Below are 15400 nucleotides of genomic sequence, written 5' to 3' on the forward strand. Positions count from 1 at the left end.
ATAAACCTCCATTTTTTTTTCTTTTCTTTCTTTTTTTTTTTTACTTTGTATAAGGAGAATTGACTGTAAATTTTGTCCACTGGGAAACCTGCAACAGTGAAGTAAGAAACCATTAATAAATCAGGACGATGCACGTAAATCAGGGCTATCCTTGAGAAACCCATGGCGCGGCTCACCGGACATGCTAGGATTTGAGATCTTCCAAAACACAGGGCAAAAGCAAAGGACTCCCTCATCTCTGATGCTAATGCCATCCTGGTCTCCAAGGGAAGAATGGGCTTTTTGACACACCATTCAACCTTGGTCTCCAGAAAAAAAGCATCAGGGTAAGTCAATCTTACCTGGGACAGGAGGCCAAGGGAATGAGAAGACATTTCCTGAACTATTTTCAGTTCAAGACCGACAGGACAGCCTGAGGGCCCAGAGCAGCTTTAAAGCTTTGCTGGCAGGGAAACACTGGAGGCACGCTTGAGAGATACTCTTCGGGAAACAGCATCACACCCAATCACGGCACTGCAACGCCTCTGAACCTAGCTACGATTCAACTTTACGGAACTATAAAATCAGAGGGTTGGTCTAAAATGGTATGTAACGGGGGCGCCTGGGTGGCTCAGTCAGTTAAGCGTCTGATTTCAGCTCAGGTCACGATCTCGCGGTTCAGGAGTTCGAGCCCCGCGTCGGTCTCTGTGCTGACAGCTCGGAGCCTGGAGCCTGTTTCGGATTTTGTGTCTCCCTCTCTCTCTGACCCTCGCCTGCTTGCACTCTGTGTCTCTCAAAAATAAAAAAAAAAAAAATGTTTTTTTAATGGTATGTAATGTCCCAAATTTCTTCCACCAGGCATATCCAGGTAAACAGACTGAACTAAAAGGCCACCTCCGGAAGAACCTCCAAACTTAACTACTACTTTAGTTTAGCAATGGCCGAGTCTCCTGCAGTACAGGAACTATTCCCAATGGACTATTCCCAATGCGTATGGGGAACTGGGGTCTGACACGTATTTCCTTGCTTTTAAGCATTCACCATAGGGGCGCCTGGGTGGCTCAGTCGGTTATGCATCCGACTTCGGCTCAGGTCACGATCTCACGGTTTGTGAGTTCAAGCCCCGCGTCGGGCTGTGTGCTGACAGCTCAGAGCCTAGAGCCTGCTTGATTCTGGGTTTCCCCCTCTCTCTCTCTCTGCCCCTCTCCCACTCGGTCGCTGTCTGAAAAATAAATAAACATTAAAAAAAATTTTTTTTTTAAAGTCAACAGAGGTAGACACGACTTGGAGACAGAGAGAGAATGGGTTTGGTTGGGGCTCAGAACAAAACGAGGTACAGAGAGCAAGCCTCTCCATCGGTGTGCCGCAGAATCACGAGGGGCTGATTAACAACACAGACGCCTACGCGGAGCTTCTGAGTCAGCGAAATCTGGGACAAGGCCTAGACATCTGCATTTTTAATAAGCACACCCCGACCGCCTCTCTTCTCACGCAGGCGGCGTGCCGGCATCAGCTTTGGGAGACACGTAAAGCACTAACACCGCAGTGATCTGCAGGGGAGAAAATCATGCACACGGTCACCGATGCAGCCCGCATCGCTGCCCCACCACAACTGCCGTGGAACAGTAACTCACGGTCCCTGGAAAGCTGAGCAAACCTGTCTATGCGTGGCCCTGTGTGAGCACTCATTTTTTTTTTTTTTTTATGTTTTTAACGTTTATTCATTTTGAGAGAGACAGAAAGAGAGAAAGCGAGTGGAGGAGGGGCAGAGAGAGAGCGAAACCCAGAATCTGCAGCAGGCTCCAGGCTCTGAGCTGTCAGCGCAGAGCGTGATGTGGGGCTCGAACCCACGAACCGGGTGATCATGAGCTGAGCGGAAGTCAGAAGCTCAACCGACGGACCCACGCAGGCGCCCCTGGGAGCATTCATTTCCAGCAGCCGCCCTCACTCAGACTTTCCTGCTCACAGACCACACGCCATCTATTCTAATACACACTTGTCTAATAAAAGCAACACTTCTGAACTCGTGGTTGGTTTTCAAGGTATGCAGTTATTTTATTTCCTTGGCCTGACAGCATAAACTTCATTACACAAGAATCTGCAGCTGACAGAACTGATACAGATTTCACCCACAGGAAGGACCCTTTGCATTAGCAGAGATGAACTGAAATGTCATGACTGGGTGCCACTCCTGCTCCCCACCCCCACCCATATAATCCCCGAAGTGAAAATACTCAGAATCAATAGAATCCCCATGAATTACTAAATCATCCCCTCAAACTTTCCTAACTAGCAGCTGCAGTCAACGAAAACCAAAGTAAGGAAGCAGCTGGCCATCACTTAGCGTTTCGGTGTGCATGGGACTAAAGGGACAGCAACAAGGGAGCAAGAATCCTGGCTGAGTGGGAGGTGTGGCCCATCGGTCTCACCTCATACCTGCCCCTTCTATCCTAAAGACAACTCTGTCCCCTAAACGTGGAGCCAAGTTTGGGAGACGCTGAAGGAGTGGTTCTAGCCCGTAACTGGAAATGGTTGTGGCTCATTAATGTCCAAGGTAGGTATGGGATAAGGGGCACCAGAGAGAGAGCAGGTTAGACAGAGATGCCCAACTTCGTCAATTCCAGTTTAATGCTATCGAAACCATATTCATAACCATAACGTCCCTCATGGCTGGCCCCCGTTTTCCAGTGGTGAGAACGTGCCATCTAAATGTCTGCCCCATGTCTATCAGCACCCTGTGGGATAACGACTGGGATGGGGGAGGTGTGGAGACGGGAGATCAGGGTCACAATGTTTTAACTACAATGGGTCTCTTTTGGTCCCTAGGAATGACCTACTACCAGAAGTCCTAAAACATCCGCAGCCCCTTTCTCTACCTATCTTGTGCAAGTGTCAAAAATAGAACCTCTGCCCAAAGAGGAGGGAGAGCAGGAAGTCACTGGTGGTCCCCAATCATCTCTGGCCCCAACTTGCCCGCCTCCTGCCTCTTCTGCGAGGTGACACGAAAGCTTATTCCGAAATGTGAAAATTAAATCATCTCCGTTCTTCTATCCAAGCCAAGCCAACAGCTCTGTCCTGACATGCTTTCCCCCTGGGCCGAGGAAGCAGCGAAAAAATATCAATTGGGCATGTGAAAATACGATGACGGTGTGCGTGGTGTAGTGTTTCCAGAGGTCTTCCCCTTCTGTCTCCTCCACCGTGGGAGCCCTCCCTCTCCTGCCCCAAGTCCCACACACGCCCCTCCCCCTACCCCCGAGTCCGCGTGCTCCCATCTGCCGGCTTCCGCCACTCACTTCCCATAGACACTCTCGTCACTGTAGGCCACGTACAGAAAATAGTCTTCCTCGTGGTTGTCCTGAGGGAAGAGACAAGAGGACTGTTGGAAAACATCACATTCGTTACTTAGGATTCTGAGCCTCACATACCCTGGTAAGGGAGGTACGGGAGGCGTCGTCAGACTCCACGAAAAGAAGAATAAAGAACAAACAAAAGTGACTGGAATTCGGCGTCTGAGTTCACAAAAAGCCTTCAGGGAGAGCATCGACACGTAGAAGTATCGGGATAAGAACACGACCCTTAAGAGAGCTTACTCTAGCCAGGGAAACACAGATACAAAAATATACATACACCAGAATATACGCTAACAGGGAATATATGCTCCGGGATAAAAATGAGATTAAGAGATTGTTGGAGTTTACACAACTCGCTAACCGAGCACAGAAAGGAGGCAGTACCATATGAAATCATTTAGGGAATACAGGTACATAACTGGGTGATACAGCAGGACAAAGTGTTTTTCTACAGGTTTCTCATTAGATTCTGACACTTTACCAATTCAAGCAAACGGAATCACGTAAATTGTTCCCTCCAACCGAGTTTATCTGTTAAGACGAATGAATGATTTAAAGGCTTTGCCTTAGAATTTTGAATTTCACTTGGAATTTGCAATCAGAAGCCACTGCTTGCGGTTTCAATAGAGACGATCCAAGACGACCACACCAGAATCAGGCAAAACTGAGAATTCAACGACAATGAATCTAGTAGGCTGCTCAATCCCTAAAGGACAAGGGACATCGAATCTCCCAGTGCCTTACACCGCTGTGTGTAAGGCGATACAGGTAAGTAACACCTCTTGCCCCACTTCCCGGGTGTGTTATCAGCGGACACTGGAACAAAGGCTAGAAAGCAGCAGACTGCACAGTATTGTTGTGACCGGGACGCTTACCTCATACAGCTGGCCCATGGTGGCGCTGGTGGGAGGGATAGTGTTGTTGACAAAGAAGAATAAGGCGTCCTCAGGCCTCAGGTGGATCCTCTTCCGGATTAAGAAGTAGAACTGGCCAACTAGATAAAGGAAGAAGGAAAGAAGGCAATTAGGGGAAATAAGGGATTACGAGAAGGGTAATTCCCAGGAAAAAAAAAAAAAATTCTGCATCGGTTCCCTTTAAGTACCAGCTTTAGATCAAATCTCAGCAGAACCAAATACTGTCCTACAGTTTTAGAAATAGAAAATGCAACTCGAAGGAGCCTCCATATTCCCCGACAGGTCACAGAGAAGCTTATTCAACCCTTCCCCTCTTTACTCAATTCCAGATGCTTTACTTGATTTCAGACGTAATGTCAGCATCTTCCTTCAAAGCCGGAGGACGACTTTCAGGGAATGCTATGTACATCTAGACTGAAATAGTCTATCATTGTCTAAACGGAATCTGGAACACACTTCCATCCCAGTTGCACCCTGTGACAAACCAGTGCTGGGGGAGAGGTCTACTGGACTCCAGTAATCTCAGTATGATCACTCAGCCCAAAGTTGGGGTAACAAGTGGGGTTCAATGCTGTACCTTCTATTAAACATACCGAAAAAGTTCTAGAAGGCTGGCAAACGCACCTACAAAATGTTCCCAGTGTTTCCTGGATTCACTGGTTCTTCCATTAAGGATCATTAGGGTGAAGAATTAATACATTCTTTGTAATCCCAGGGTCTACAAAACGTATTACCAAAAACCGTAGCTGGAAGAGACCAAGTCTTCAGCTGAGACTCTCTAAAATGTGATCTTCCCTCTGATTTTCCTTTTGGAATAAATGGAATAGCACAAGAACAAAGCTGACTATAAGTGGTTTAAGTGAGAGGCATCTGGTCTTTGCTTTCAATGTCATGCCTTCTGCTGTGTCTAAATCACACAAGACACGTGACGGGACATGTGTAAGGGAACCAGCAACGACTCCTGTTTGAGTTCCCCAACTATCTGGAGAATCCCACCCGCCTTCTTCAACTCTACCCTCTCTCAACCCCACAATCTCAGGCATGCAGGCGGGACCAAAAAGGCCATAGGAAAGGAGCATGTGGAGAGGGAAAAGGCATTACCGGTGAGGTCAGAGGGCACTAGGTACTTCCTCTTGTCCAGATCGGGCACCCTGGCCTTAGGAGCCTTCTCCACAATCACCTGGTGGGGAGGAGAGAATAAAGAACAGAATCTAGTCTTTTTTCTTCCACATCCTACAGTTCTCCTATTTGAAGTGAGTTTGTCTAGACCCATTAAAACGTTCCCATTTCTTATTCCCCCTTACCTCTTACAAAAACCTATGGGGGCGTGGGCTTCCTCAGTGAGGTTATAGTTCATTTTACTACAGTAAGAAGAGAACAGAGGCACGTGATGGAAAGTAAAGAGGACCTTGATTTGAAGTGATTACACGTTACCTGTCAGGCACAGGATCTATACTTCCTGGTATTTATTTACTTATTTATTTATTTTTTTTTCAACATTTACTTATTTTTGGGACAGAGAGAGACAGAGCATGAATGGGGGAGGGGCAGAGAGAGAGGGAGACACAGAATCGGAAACAGGCTCCAGGCTCCGAGCCATCAGCCCAGAGCCCGACGCGGGGCTCGAACTCACGGACCGCGAGATCGTGACCTGGCTGAAGTCGGACGCTTAACCGACTGCGCCACCCAGGCGCCCCTACTTCCTGGTATTTAATAAGAGCAGTGAGAGGACTGCTCATTCTTCAGATGGCCCTGAGTAACTATTAGTTTTATTCTTTCCTATGAATGCCATTTATTCAAGGTATAGGTAATGTGCTTTAAGTGTTATACTCTGTCAAAATTTTCAAGAAGGACTGCCAAAAAACACGTTCGAGGCATGGTTTTATTCTACCAAAGAAGTACTAAATAGTTCTTATAGTAAGATATCCTGTAATAGGAAGTCACTACAATAACCCATTTATCAATGTTGATTGTTAGTATTTTACGGGATTTTTCAACGTCCACATCAAATATTTCTAGAGTACTTCAAATTTTATAAAGATCACATGGTCCTGTAATGAAGAGAAAAAAAATGAAGATATATAAAAATTAAAGACTCTATGCATAAAATTTTAAATAGCAATTTAAATAATATATTTAAGTTTATGTAATTACAAGAATATATTTACAATTTTTTAATGCTTATTTATTTATTTTGAGAGAGAGAGAGAGAGAGAGAGAGCACACACACGCAGGCTCATGAGCAGGTGAGGGGCAGAGAGAGAGGGAGAGAATCCCACGGCAGAACCCAACACGGCCCAATCTCCACGACCTCAAGATCACGACCTGAGCCGCTATCAAGAGTTGGACACCTAACCGACTAAGCCACCCAGGCGCCCCTATTTAGTATTTACATCTGTTGTATGATTTAATTGAAATTACAAATATTTAAAATCTATTGTAGAGCCGTCGCTTTAGATTTTTACTTTAAAAAATACAATCATTCCTGACTAATGATATGGCAAGTACAGAAAAGTTCTAGAAGTAGAAGTAACAGAATCCCTAGGAGCTGTGTGATCAAAGGTCACTCCTCTCAGCCACAGTATTCCAGTGACTTTTAAAGGAAGAGAACTTTCCAACACCCCTTTTACAGTCGTGGTACTGATACAATAAATGAGTAATCCATCAAATATGTGAAGATTTGTTTCTAAATACAAGGACTGACTTAAAGGGAGGGACTTGGTGCCTGAAGCTATTAAATGAAAAGGAACACATTAAAGTAGTGAAAAACACCTGGGTGGCTCAGTCAGTTGAGTCTCTGACTCTTGGTTTTGGCTTGGGTCATGATCTCAAGGCTCATGGGTTCGAGCCCCACATGGGCCTCTGCACTGATGGGGAGGAGCCTACTTGGGATTTTCTCTCTCTCTCTCTCTCTCTCTCTCTCTCTCTCTCTCTCTGTCTGTCCTTCCACTGCTGGTACTCTCTCAAAATTAATAAATAAACTTTTAAAAAAATAGTGAAAAACGGGCATCTGGGTGGCTCGGTCGGTTAAGCTTCCAACTTCCGCTCGGGTCATGATCTCACTGCTCGTGAGTTCAAGCCCTGTGTCCGGTTCTGTGCTGACAGCTTAGAGCTTGGAGCCTGCTTTGGATTCTGTGACTCCCTCTCTCTCTCTGCCCCTCCCCTGCTCATGCTTTCTGTCTCTCAAAAACTGAATAAACGTTAAAAAAAAAAATAGTGAAAAACATCATTCTGTGTTTCTGGAGAAAAAGAATCTGGTAGTACCAGGAAGACCAGAAGGATACAGTTCCACTAAAAAATTTAAAAATAAAAACCAGAGGAAAGAAAAATACATGAATCAGAAATTTAAAAAAAAATTTTTTTTTCAACGTTTTTATTTATTTTTGGGACAGAGAGAGACAGAGCATGAACGGGGGAGGGGCAGAGAGAGAGGGAGACACAGAATTGGAAACAGGCTCCAGGCTCCGAGCCATCAGCCCAGAGCCTGACGCGGGGCTCGAACTCACAGACCGCGAGATCGTGACCTGGCTGAAGTCGGACGCTTAACCGACTGCGCCACCCAGGCGCCCCATGAATCAGAAATTTTAAAGAAAAAGTAGCAAGAGGTTCAGGGAGAGACCGGTGAAGGCCCAACAATGAGGACAGACAGGAGGCAAGACAAGGCTAAGGAAATCAAAGGGAAAGAGAGGGAGCCTAGCACTGTCTCTCCATGGAACCCTGAGACCTGTCAGCTCCCATCAGTAAGAAGTGATGGAAAGCACCAGAGCAGAAAAAGAGGACAATAAAATAGACTGCAAATAAGACATCGGGACAGGAGGCTGGGATCTGGAGAGGAAAAAGAGGGGTAATCGCTAAGGCCAGGGCTTACCAGAAAAGATTCTAGGTTTCCAAGAATCTCAACCCTACTCATGGGCCCTGGGCTAGATGCTTTTCCTCTCTTGGTTGTCAGTTTCTTTTTTTCTTCTTCTGTGCAACCTGCCTGATATTCCACAGGGCCCTTCACAAATTTTTAAAAACCAGACCATCTGTTCCCCAAGATTTCCTACAATGTTGCAGGTTTTCGATACACTGTAGCTATGAAGATAATTTAAGATCTCCAGAAACCCTGCCCTCTCAAGGCATGAGCACATCTATTCTTTTGGATGGTAGCTAAGAAATCAGGCCGGGCCTTATTTGAGTTATGTGAGCAGTCAGGGTACATGATTGCTTTGGTAACACCAACGGTTCCGCAAGAAGGGGCTTTAGAAATCACTTACCCTAACCCTCTTTTCTGTAAACAGCAAGATTAAGGCTTCTGCCCAGAACCAGAATCGAATCTCACAACTCAGAAAGCAGAGCTTGTCTTCCTGCATCACAACCGCAAAGACAGTCACAGCCTGGGCACCTAAGGAGCAGCCGGGAGGCCTATAAACTGGTGAAAACCCAACTGCAGGAGCCATGAGATCTGAGTAATGGTTCTAAGAGCTTACAAATTATCACAGAGGTGAAACATTTCACACCAAACAATGAGCCGGAGAAGAACAGGGGGGATTAGTCGAAATATTCTGGGTGAATGCACGTAAATGATTGAAATGGGAAGTGCTCAGTTTGGAAGAAATACATGGGAATTTTAACTAGCGGTAGGAACAGGGCCATTTCAGAGTCTGTCCCTGTCCCTCTTAGGCAGAGCTACTGGAACAGAGCTTCGTAAGAGAGTTCTGAATAAAACGGTAGTCATTTTGCTCTGCGGGTTACCTTTCTGGCATCACTAGGACTCTGACTGTGAGGGCCACAATGTTTTTTTTCTTGTTTTCCAACACCTAACAGTGCGAGGCACACAGGGCATGCTTGCTTAATTCTGTTGAATAGAACTGTACGAGAAGTTGAGAAACCAGAGATAGAATCTCAGCTTTGCCACACACCAGCCACAGGAAACCTTCGGGAATACTTAATCTCTGGGTGCTTCAGATCTTTCCTCTGTAGAATGCGATCGCAACCGTGTGAGGATTAAGAGAATAAAGTCAGAGCGTGTAACACATTGCCAGGTACAGAGTACATGACCAGTCAATGAGAGTCAGTTGTCATTTGAAAATATTATAAGAGAGTAGGATCGCTATGACCACAAAATTGGGGGAAACTTTTAAAGCAGTCATCCAAGGTCCAGGGAGCATAACAAATAATTTGTGAAGGATCCTTTACTGGGTGGGTGATAGGGCTAGCTTCCCCTTTGAGCCAAAAACTCTTGTGTGCAATTCCTGGGGGAATGGAACAGCCCTAATGTCTTGCTTCCTCGTAAGAAAAGGACCGTAAGGGGTTTTTACTGCTGACATAAGGCCCAAGTTGCTTCCAGAAGCTGTAACGCGACGAAAGTTAGGGAAGGTTTGGAGAAGAGTCCCAAAGAGCACCTGCAGGTCAAGAAGGCATATCAGATTATCACAATCACTTTACCTGTACATAGCATGTAATATTTATCCCGATGTCCCTGCCTGAAATTAAAAAGTACAATGCGCCTCCATCTCCCAAACCCAACGGGGGTTGCTCTATCACACTACAAAGTCTTCTGCCTTGCAATCAGGCTGCGCAGCCCACATTGGAGAAAAACCAGGCAAGTGGCGGGGGAGGGGATGATAGAAAAAACGCCCGGATGCAGAAAGCTACCTCAATGTTTCTTCTTTTCCTCCTCATTGCCTGCGCTAATTTTAGCCACATAAATCAGCTTCCAAAACCGAAAAAAAAAAAAGCCAAACAAACAAAAAAACCAGCCTCAGTCCTTCCGCATTGTGTCCAGGTACAATCTGTTCGAATAAGCACCCGGGGGGGGGGGGGGGGGGTAGGCTGGCTGCCCCCACACATGCCCCTGGAGCCAAGAACTATGAGGCAATCGGGCCGTGGCGCAGAGAACGTGACCTTGTTTTCTGGGCCAGGCCTGTCTTGTGGTGCGCACCCCACCCCCCCGCCGCTTTCTAATTCTTATGGAATAAAAGGAAGAATCCACTGGCTTCCGAACCTTTCCCTCCCAAACCCAATGTTATGAGGGCCAAAGCCAATTTAGGGAGAAGCATCTAAGGCCAGAAATCGAGGGGCGCAGACCTCGCTGCATCAAATGATTTCCAGAACGACTTCCCTGCGATCTCAAAGGGAGATGTGTGGTCCCAACCCGATCCTCCTCTCACAAAAGGGCCGCATTTTGAACACATCCCAATCTGAACATCTCCGAATCCTGCTGAGTCACTCAAACGTAGGCTCCGCTCTAAAGATGCGGTCAGCTCTAAAGATGACGGGCCCCGGGGAGATGGGTTTCAAAAGCTCCGCAACCAGGTCCATTCCACCGGCCCTCCTTGCAGTGAAGGGCGTCCAGGGCTCAGTAACCGTAGGGGCCACCCTTCTTCTGTGCCTGAGGGCTGCCGTCACACTCCCTCGTCCCCACGATCCCCGCTAATCGCCTTCCCCTCCCCCTCCCCGTTCCCATTACACTCACAGGGACCCTGTCCGGATATTTCTTCCGGATCTTTTCTCCTTCCTTTTTCCGATACTCAAAGGGATGGTCCTCCTTATATTGGAACTTCATGATGGACCGCAGTGTTTCCAAGATCCCCGGACGGGGCCTGCCGCCGTCGCTGATGGCTGCGTCCCTCCGGTCGCGCTTCCCTCTGCCCAACTCCGATAGGTATCAGAACTGCCTCAGAAATGTCAGCTCCCGTCGCTGCGCAGCTTGGCAGAGCTTTCGGAAGGGATGTCGGGTCCCCTCGGACGCAGGTAGGGGCCGGCCAGGTAGAGAAATCCCAGCGGCTTTTCCCGAGAGCTGGGAACACAAAAACAACTCGGCAGCGCTTTGGTATTGTGACGTCATGACGTCCCGCCTCCCCGCCCCGCCCCCCGGCGTTCGGACCGCGCGGGGAAGGGGGGGTGGAGGGAGAAACGCGGCAGATTGCCGGGCGTTCTTTTCAAGCCAGACTCTCCTGAGCAGTTGTTTGCAACCATGAAAATCCTGTACTTCGAATTTTATTGGGATTGTGACATTAAGAATGGCTTGAAGGGGGAGAAAATGTTCTAGAGATCCCGTTCTTCCCTCTTTGTCGCTGTTTCTTGGTTTGGTCCAAAAACAAACACAGAGGGCAAAAATCCAGCTTTTTCCACCTGATCGGGGATCTGGAGTCTAGGGAAAGGAAGAACGGGGCTCCTGGGTTCCTTTGGCCACTGCAGAAGTGCGCGATCTTGCATGTTGCCCTTTGCGCCTTCAGCTGCTCCGCGGGCTCCGCGATGGCTAGGCTGGCTCCCTCCGACCGTGACCCCTCCTTCACCACGCTGGCGTCATTCATTTTGTTTGGGTCCTTGCCGCAATTTGCTCCTAGAGCAGCGGCATAAACAGAGCATGACTCAGGAATTTGAGGAGATGTATAAGGTGAAGGGCATGAGATGTAATCAAGGTCCAGAGAAGTGATGTCAGTCATGACTGCTAAGGGGCTTCACTCATGTTCCAATATAGAAATGATTCGCTTTCTCCTATTAACTCAGAAGTTGGGCCTGACTTCTGGAAAAGAAAATACGGAGCAAGTCAGGTGATTAACTCAGTATTTCTCAAACATTTCTTTTTTTACTCGGCAAAAATTCACCAGAGGATACTGCCGCTTGTTAAGCGTCCCTAAGGTGAAAAGAAAGTGCCACCCGAATAGGCAGGTGGAAGACTGGTGGACCAGGTGCCATTGTCGCGCCCCTGTGCCCCTGCCCTTTCCCCACTAAGAATCAAAGGACGGGGGGGGGGGGGGGGGGGGGGGGGGGGGGGGGAGCCTTTCCAACCATCTCTAAGGGCAATGATTCCAGGGACCTGTATGGGGAGGGCAGCGAAAATGGTGAAAGATGCAGAAGAGACAGGAAGGGCTGCTTTGCTGTGACCAAGCCCAGGGAGCTCTGAAATATACAAGGGCAGTCCCTGTCGCCTATCTTTTATTAAGGCCTCAGTGTCTTTGGTTTAAAAAACCCCACAAAATAAAAGAAATTAAGTTTCATTGTTGAAAAAAGGAAAATGAAGAGCATAGTCTTACTTCTTGGTATTAATTATTTTTCTCCATGGCATCCTTCAGTCCTTTGTATAAAGATCCAGGAATTATATTATCACATTACATGTTTATAATTTTCAGTCTTTATTTTGAAAATGAAATTTTTAGCTCATTTTAGCTTTGACCCAATATCGCTAAGATCTCTGAAAGGAAGTACTTTACAACAGTTGAGAAAAGTGATCATGATAGAGATTAATATTTTAAGAGGGTTGTTGCCTGACCACATCATAGCTACTTAAAATGCTGATTTTAACCTTTATTTTAAAAATACCTAAGCATAGTGGCAATTTATATATGAAAAATAATCTGAAGATAAAATCTCAGGTTAATATTTCTACCTCAAGCCTTTTATAAAATCCACAATCTGTCATGTTCCAAAATTTGCTCTCTACCTTTATTCTCAGCATAACATTTAAAATATTATGCAGAGGGTAATTTTGTAAATTAATACATTTAATCAGATAAAATATCCAAAAAAAATTTTTTTCAATGTTTGCTTATTTGTGTGTGTGTGTGTGTGTGTGTGTGTGTGTGTGCGAGAGAGAGAGAGAGAGAGAGAGAGAGAGAGAGGAAATGCAGGTGGGAGAAGGGCAGAGACAGGGAGACAGAGAATCCCAAGCAGACTCCACAATGTCAGTACAGAGCCCAGCATGGGGTTGGAACCCATGTACCACGAGATCATGACCTGAGCTGAAAGCAAGAGTTGGACTCTTAACCAACTGAGCCACCCAGGTGCCCCCAAAATTCATTTTGTTGCCAAAGACAAAATACTATATTAAAAAGCTCACATTTCAGGAATTCTCATGCATTACTTAGGGGAATGGAAATTGGCCTAGCCACGTTGGAAGACAGATTGGTGGTTTCTTAGAAAACTAAACATATTCTTACAATATGATCCAACAATCATCCTCCTTAGTATTTACCCAAAGAATCTTTGAAAGTCTGTCCACATAAAAACCTGCACATGGATGTTTATAGCAGCTTTATTCGTAATTGCCAAAACTTGGAAGCAATCAAGATGTCTTTTGGTAGGCCAATGGATAAACTGTGGTTCATCCAGACAATAGAATATGGTCAGCGCTAAAAGGAAATGAGCTGTCAAGCCATAAAAATACCTTAAATGCATATTAGTAAGTGACAGAAGCCAATCTAAAAGGCTAAACACCATATGATCCCAACTGTATAGGATATGACAAAAAAAAAGGCAAAACTATGGAGACAGTAAAAATTCGGTGGTTGCCAGGGTTTGGGGGTGGGGGGGAATAACTAGGTGGAGGATAGTGAAAATTCTCTGTATGATAGTATAATGATGGATACATACCAGTAAACATTTGTCCACACCAGTAAATTGTATCACACCAAAACCTGAACCCTAACGTAAACTATGGATTCCTGATGATTATGATGTGTCAGTATAAGGTTCCCCAGTTGTCACAAGTGTACCACTCTGGTGGGGAATACTGATAATGGTGGAGGCTATGCATATGTGGAGGGCAGTAGGTATATGGGAAATCTCTGTACCTAAAACTGCCCCCAAAATAATGTCTTAAGAAAAAAAAAGAAAAAGGCTTACGTTTTCTAAAATATACATTTCAGGGGCGCCTGGGTGGCTCAGTCGGTTGAGCGGCTGACTTCGGCTCAGGTCATGATCTCACGGTCCGTGAGTTCGAGCCCCGCGTTGGGCTCTGTGCTGACAGCTCAGAGCCTAGAGCCTGTTTCAGATTCTGTGTCTCCCTCTCTCTGACCCTACCCCGTTCATGATCTGTCTCTCTCTGTCTCAAAAATAAACGTTAAAAAAAAAAATTAAAAAAAAATAAAATAAAATATACATTTCAAAATTTTCTTGTAATCTTCTAATTTTTTGTTATGTTCTCAAGGGTTAGAATGTTTTCAATCTGTTGTGAACATTTTCAAAAATGTAAAAAATTTCAAAAAATAATATGATGAACATGTATACATCCACCACCTGGATTTCTTTCATTTGGAAGTAAATACAGGGGTGTCTGGGTGGCTAGATCTCTCTGCCCCTCCCCAGTTCACGCTCTCCCCCTCGAAATAAATAAATAAACATTAAAAAAGGAAAGTAAATACAAACATCATGACACTTCACTCCCAAATACCCCATATACCCCTGCTGAGAATAACAACATGCTCCTACATAATCATGATACTGCTATTTCACCTAAAAAATTACCCACATTTTCAACATTATCTAATATAGAGTTAATACACGTATTTTCTCAATTCCTTTTAAAGTACCTTTTATAAGATCCCCCCCTAGTCAATCATTAAAATAGGAAAACAGCTGTAATTGACCATATACACAGGTCTGGCTTCTTTTTTATTCAGGATATTTTTATATTATCACATTTGAATTAATATGTAACAACAAACACATGAAAAGATTCTCAACATCACTCATCATCAGGGAAATGCAAATCAAAACCACAGTGACATGGCATCTTACACCTGTCAGAAGGGCTAGCAACCAAAAGACAAGAAATAACAAGTGCTGGTGAGGATGTGGAGAAAAGGGACCCTCGTGCATCACTGGTGGGAATGTCAATTGGTGCAGCCACTGTGGAAAACAGTACTGAGTTTTCTCCAAAAATGAAATACAGCAATACCATATGATCCGATAATTCAACTACTGGCTATCTACCCCAAGAAAATGAAAACAATAGGGGCGCCTGGGTGGCGCAGTCGGTTAAGCATCCGACTTCAGCCAGGTCACGATCTCGCGCTCCGTGAGTTCGAGCCCCGCGTCGGGCTCTGGGCTGATGGCTCGGAGCCTGGAGCCTGTTTCCGATTCTGTGTCTCCCTCTCTCTCTGCCCCTCCCCCGTTCATGCTCTGTCTCTCTCTGTCCCAAAAATAAATAAAAAAACGTTGAAAAAAAAATTTTAAAAAAAGAAAATGAAAACAATAATTCAAAAAGATATATACACCCCACTATTTATTGCAGCATTATTTACAATAGACAAGTAATGGAAACAACTTAAGCGTTGCTTAAGTATACATACATATACACATATACATGCAATGGAATGTTACTCGGTCGTAAGAAAGAATGAGATCTTGCCATTTATGACGACATGGGTAGACCTAGAAAGTATTATGCTA

The 15400-nt window shown here is 45.4% G+C and overlaps 1 protein-coding gene across 1 annotated transcript; it reads right to left on the bottom strand.

Annotated features, from left to right (window-relative positions):
- Positions 1 to 2009: 2009 nt before the first annotated feature.
- On the bottom strand, positions 2010 to 11055 carry GABARAPL1 (GABA type A receptor associated protein like 1). Its single transcript, XM_025930230.2, has 4 exons — positions 10701 to 11055; positions 5345 to 5423; positions 4205 to 4323; positions 2010 to 3334 (listed from the first exon to the last, which is right to left on the bottom strand). The coding sequence occupies exons 1-4, from the start codon at positions 10788 to 10790 to the stop codon at positions 3269 to 3271; spliced, it is 354 nt and encodes a 117-aa protein (XP_025786015.1). The 5' UTR covers positions 10791 to 11055; the 3' UTR covers positions 2010 to 3268.
- Between the last annotated feature and the right edge of the window lie 4345 nt (positions 11056 to 15400).

This window comes from Puma concolor, chromosome B4 (assembly GCF_028749965.1).
Source record: "Puma concolor isolate L17-30 chromosome B4, mPumCon1.1.hap2, whole genome shotgun sequence".
NCBI lineage: Eukaryota > Metazoa > Chordata > Mammalia > Carnivora > Felidae > Puma > Puma concolor.

Excerpts from the sequence above, each read along its gene's own strand:
- GABARAPL1 (XM_025930230.2), bottom strand. The coding sequence starts at position 10,790 with ATGAAGTTCCAATATAAGGAGGACCATCCCTTTGAGTATCGGAAAAAG. Across the intron at positions 4,324-5,344 it reads AGTGCCCTCTGACCTCACCG|TTGGCCAGTTCTACTTCTTA; the intron begins GTAATGCCTTTT and ends TCCTTTATCTAG. Across the intron at positions 3,335-4,204 it reads CCATGGGCCAGCTGTATGAG|GACAACCACGAGGAAGACTA; the intron begins GTAAGCGTCCCG and ends CTCTTCCCTCAG.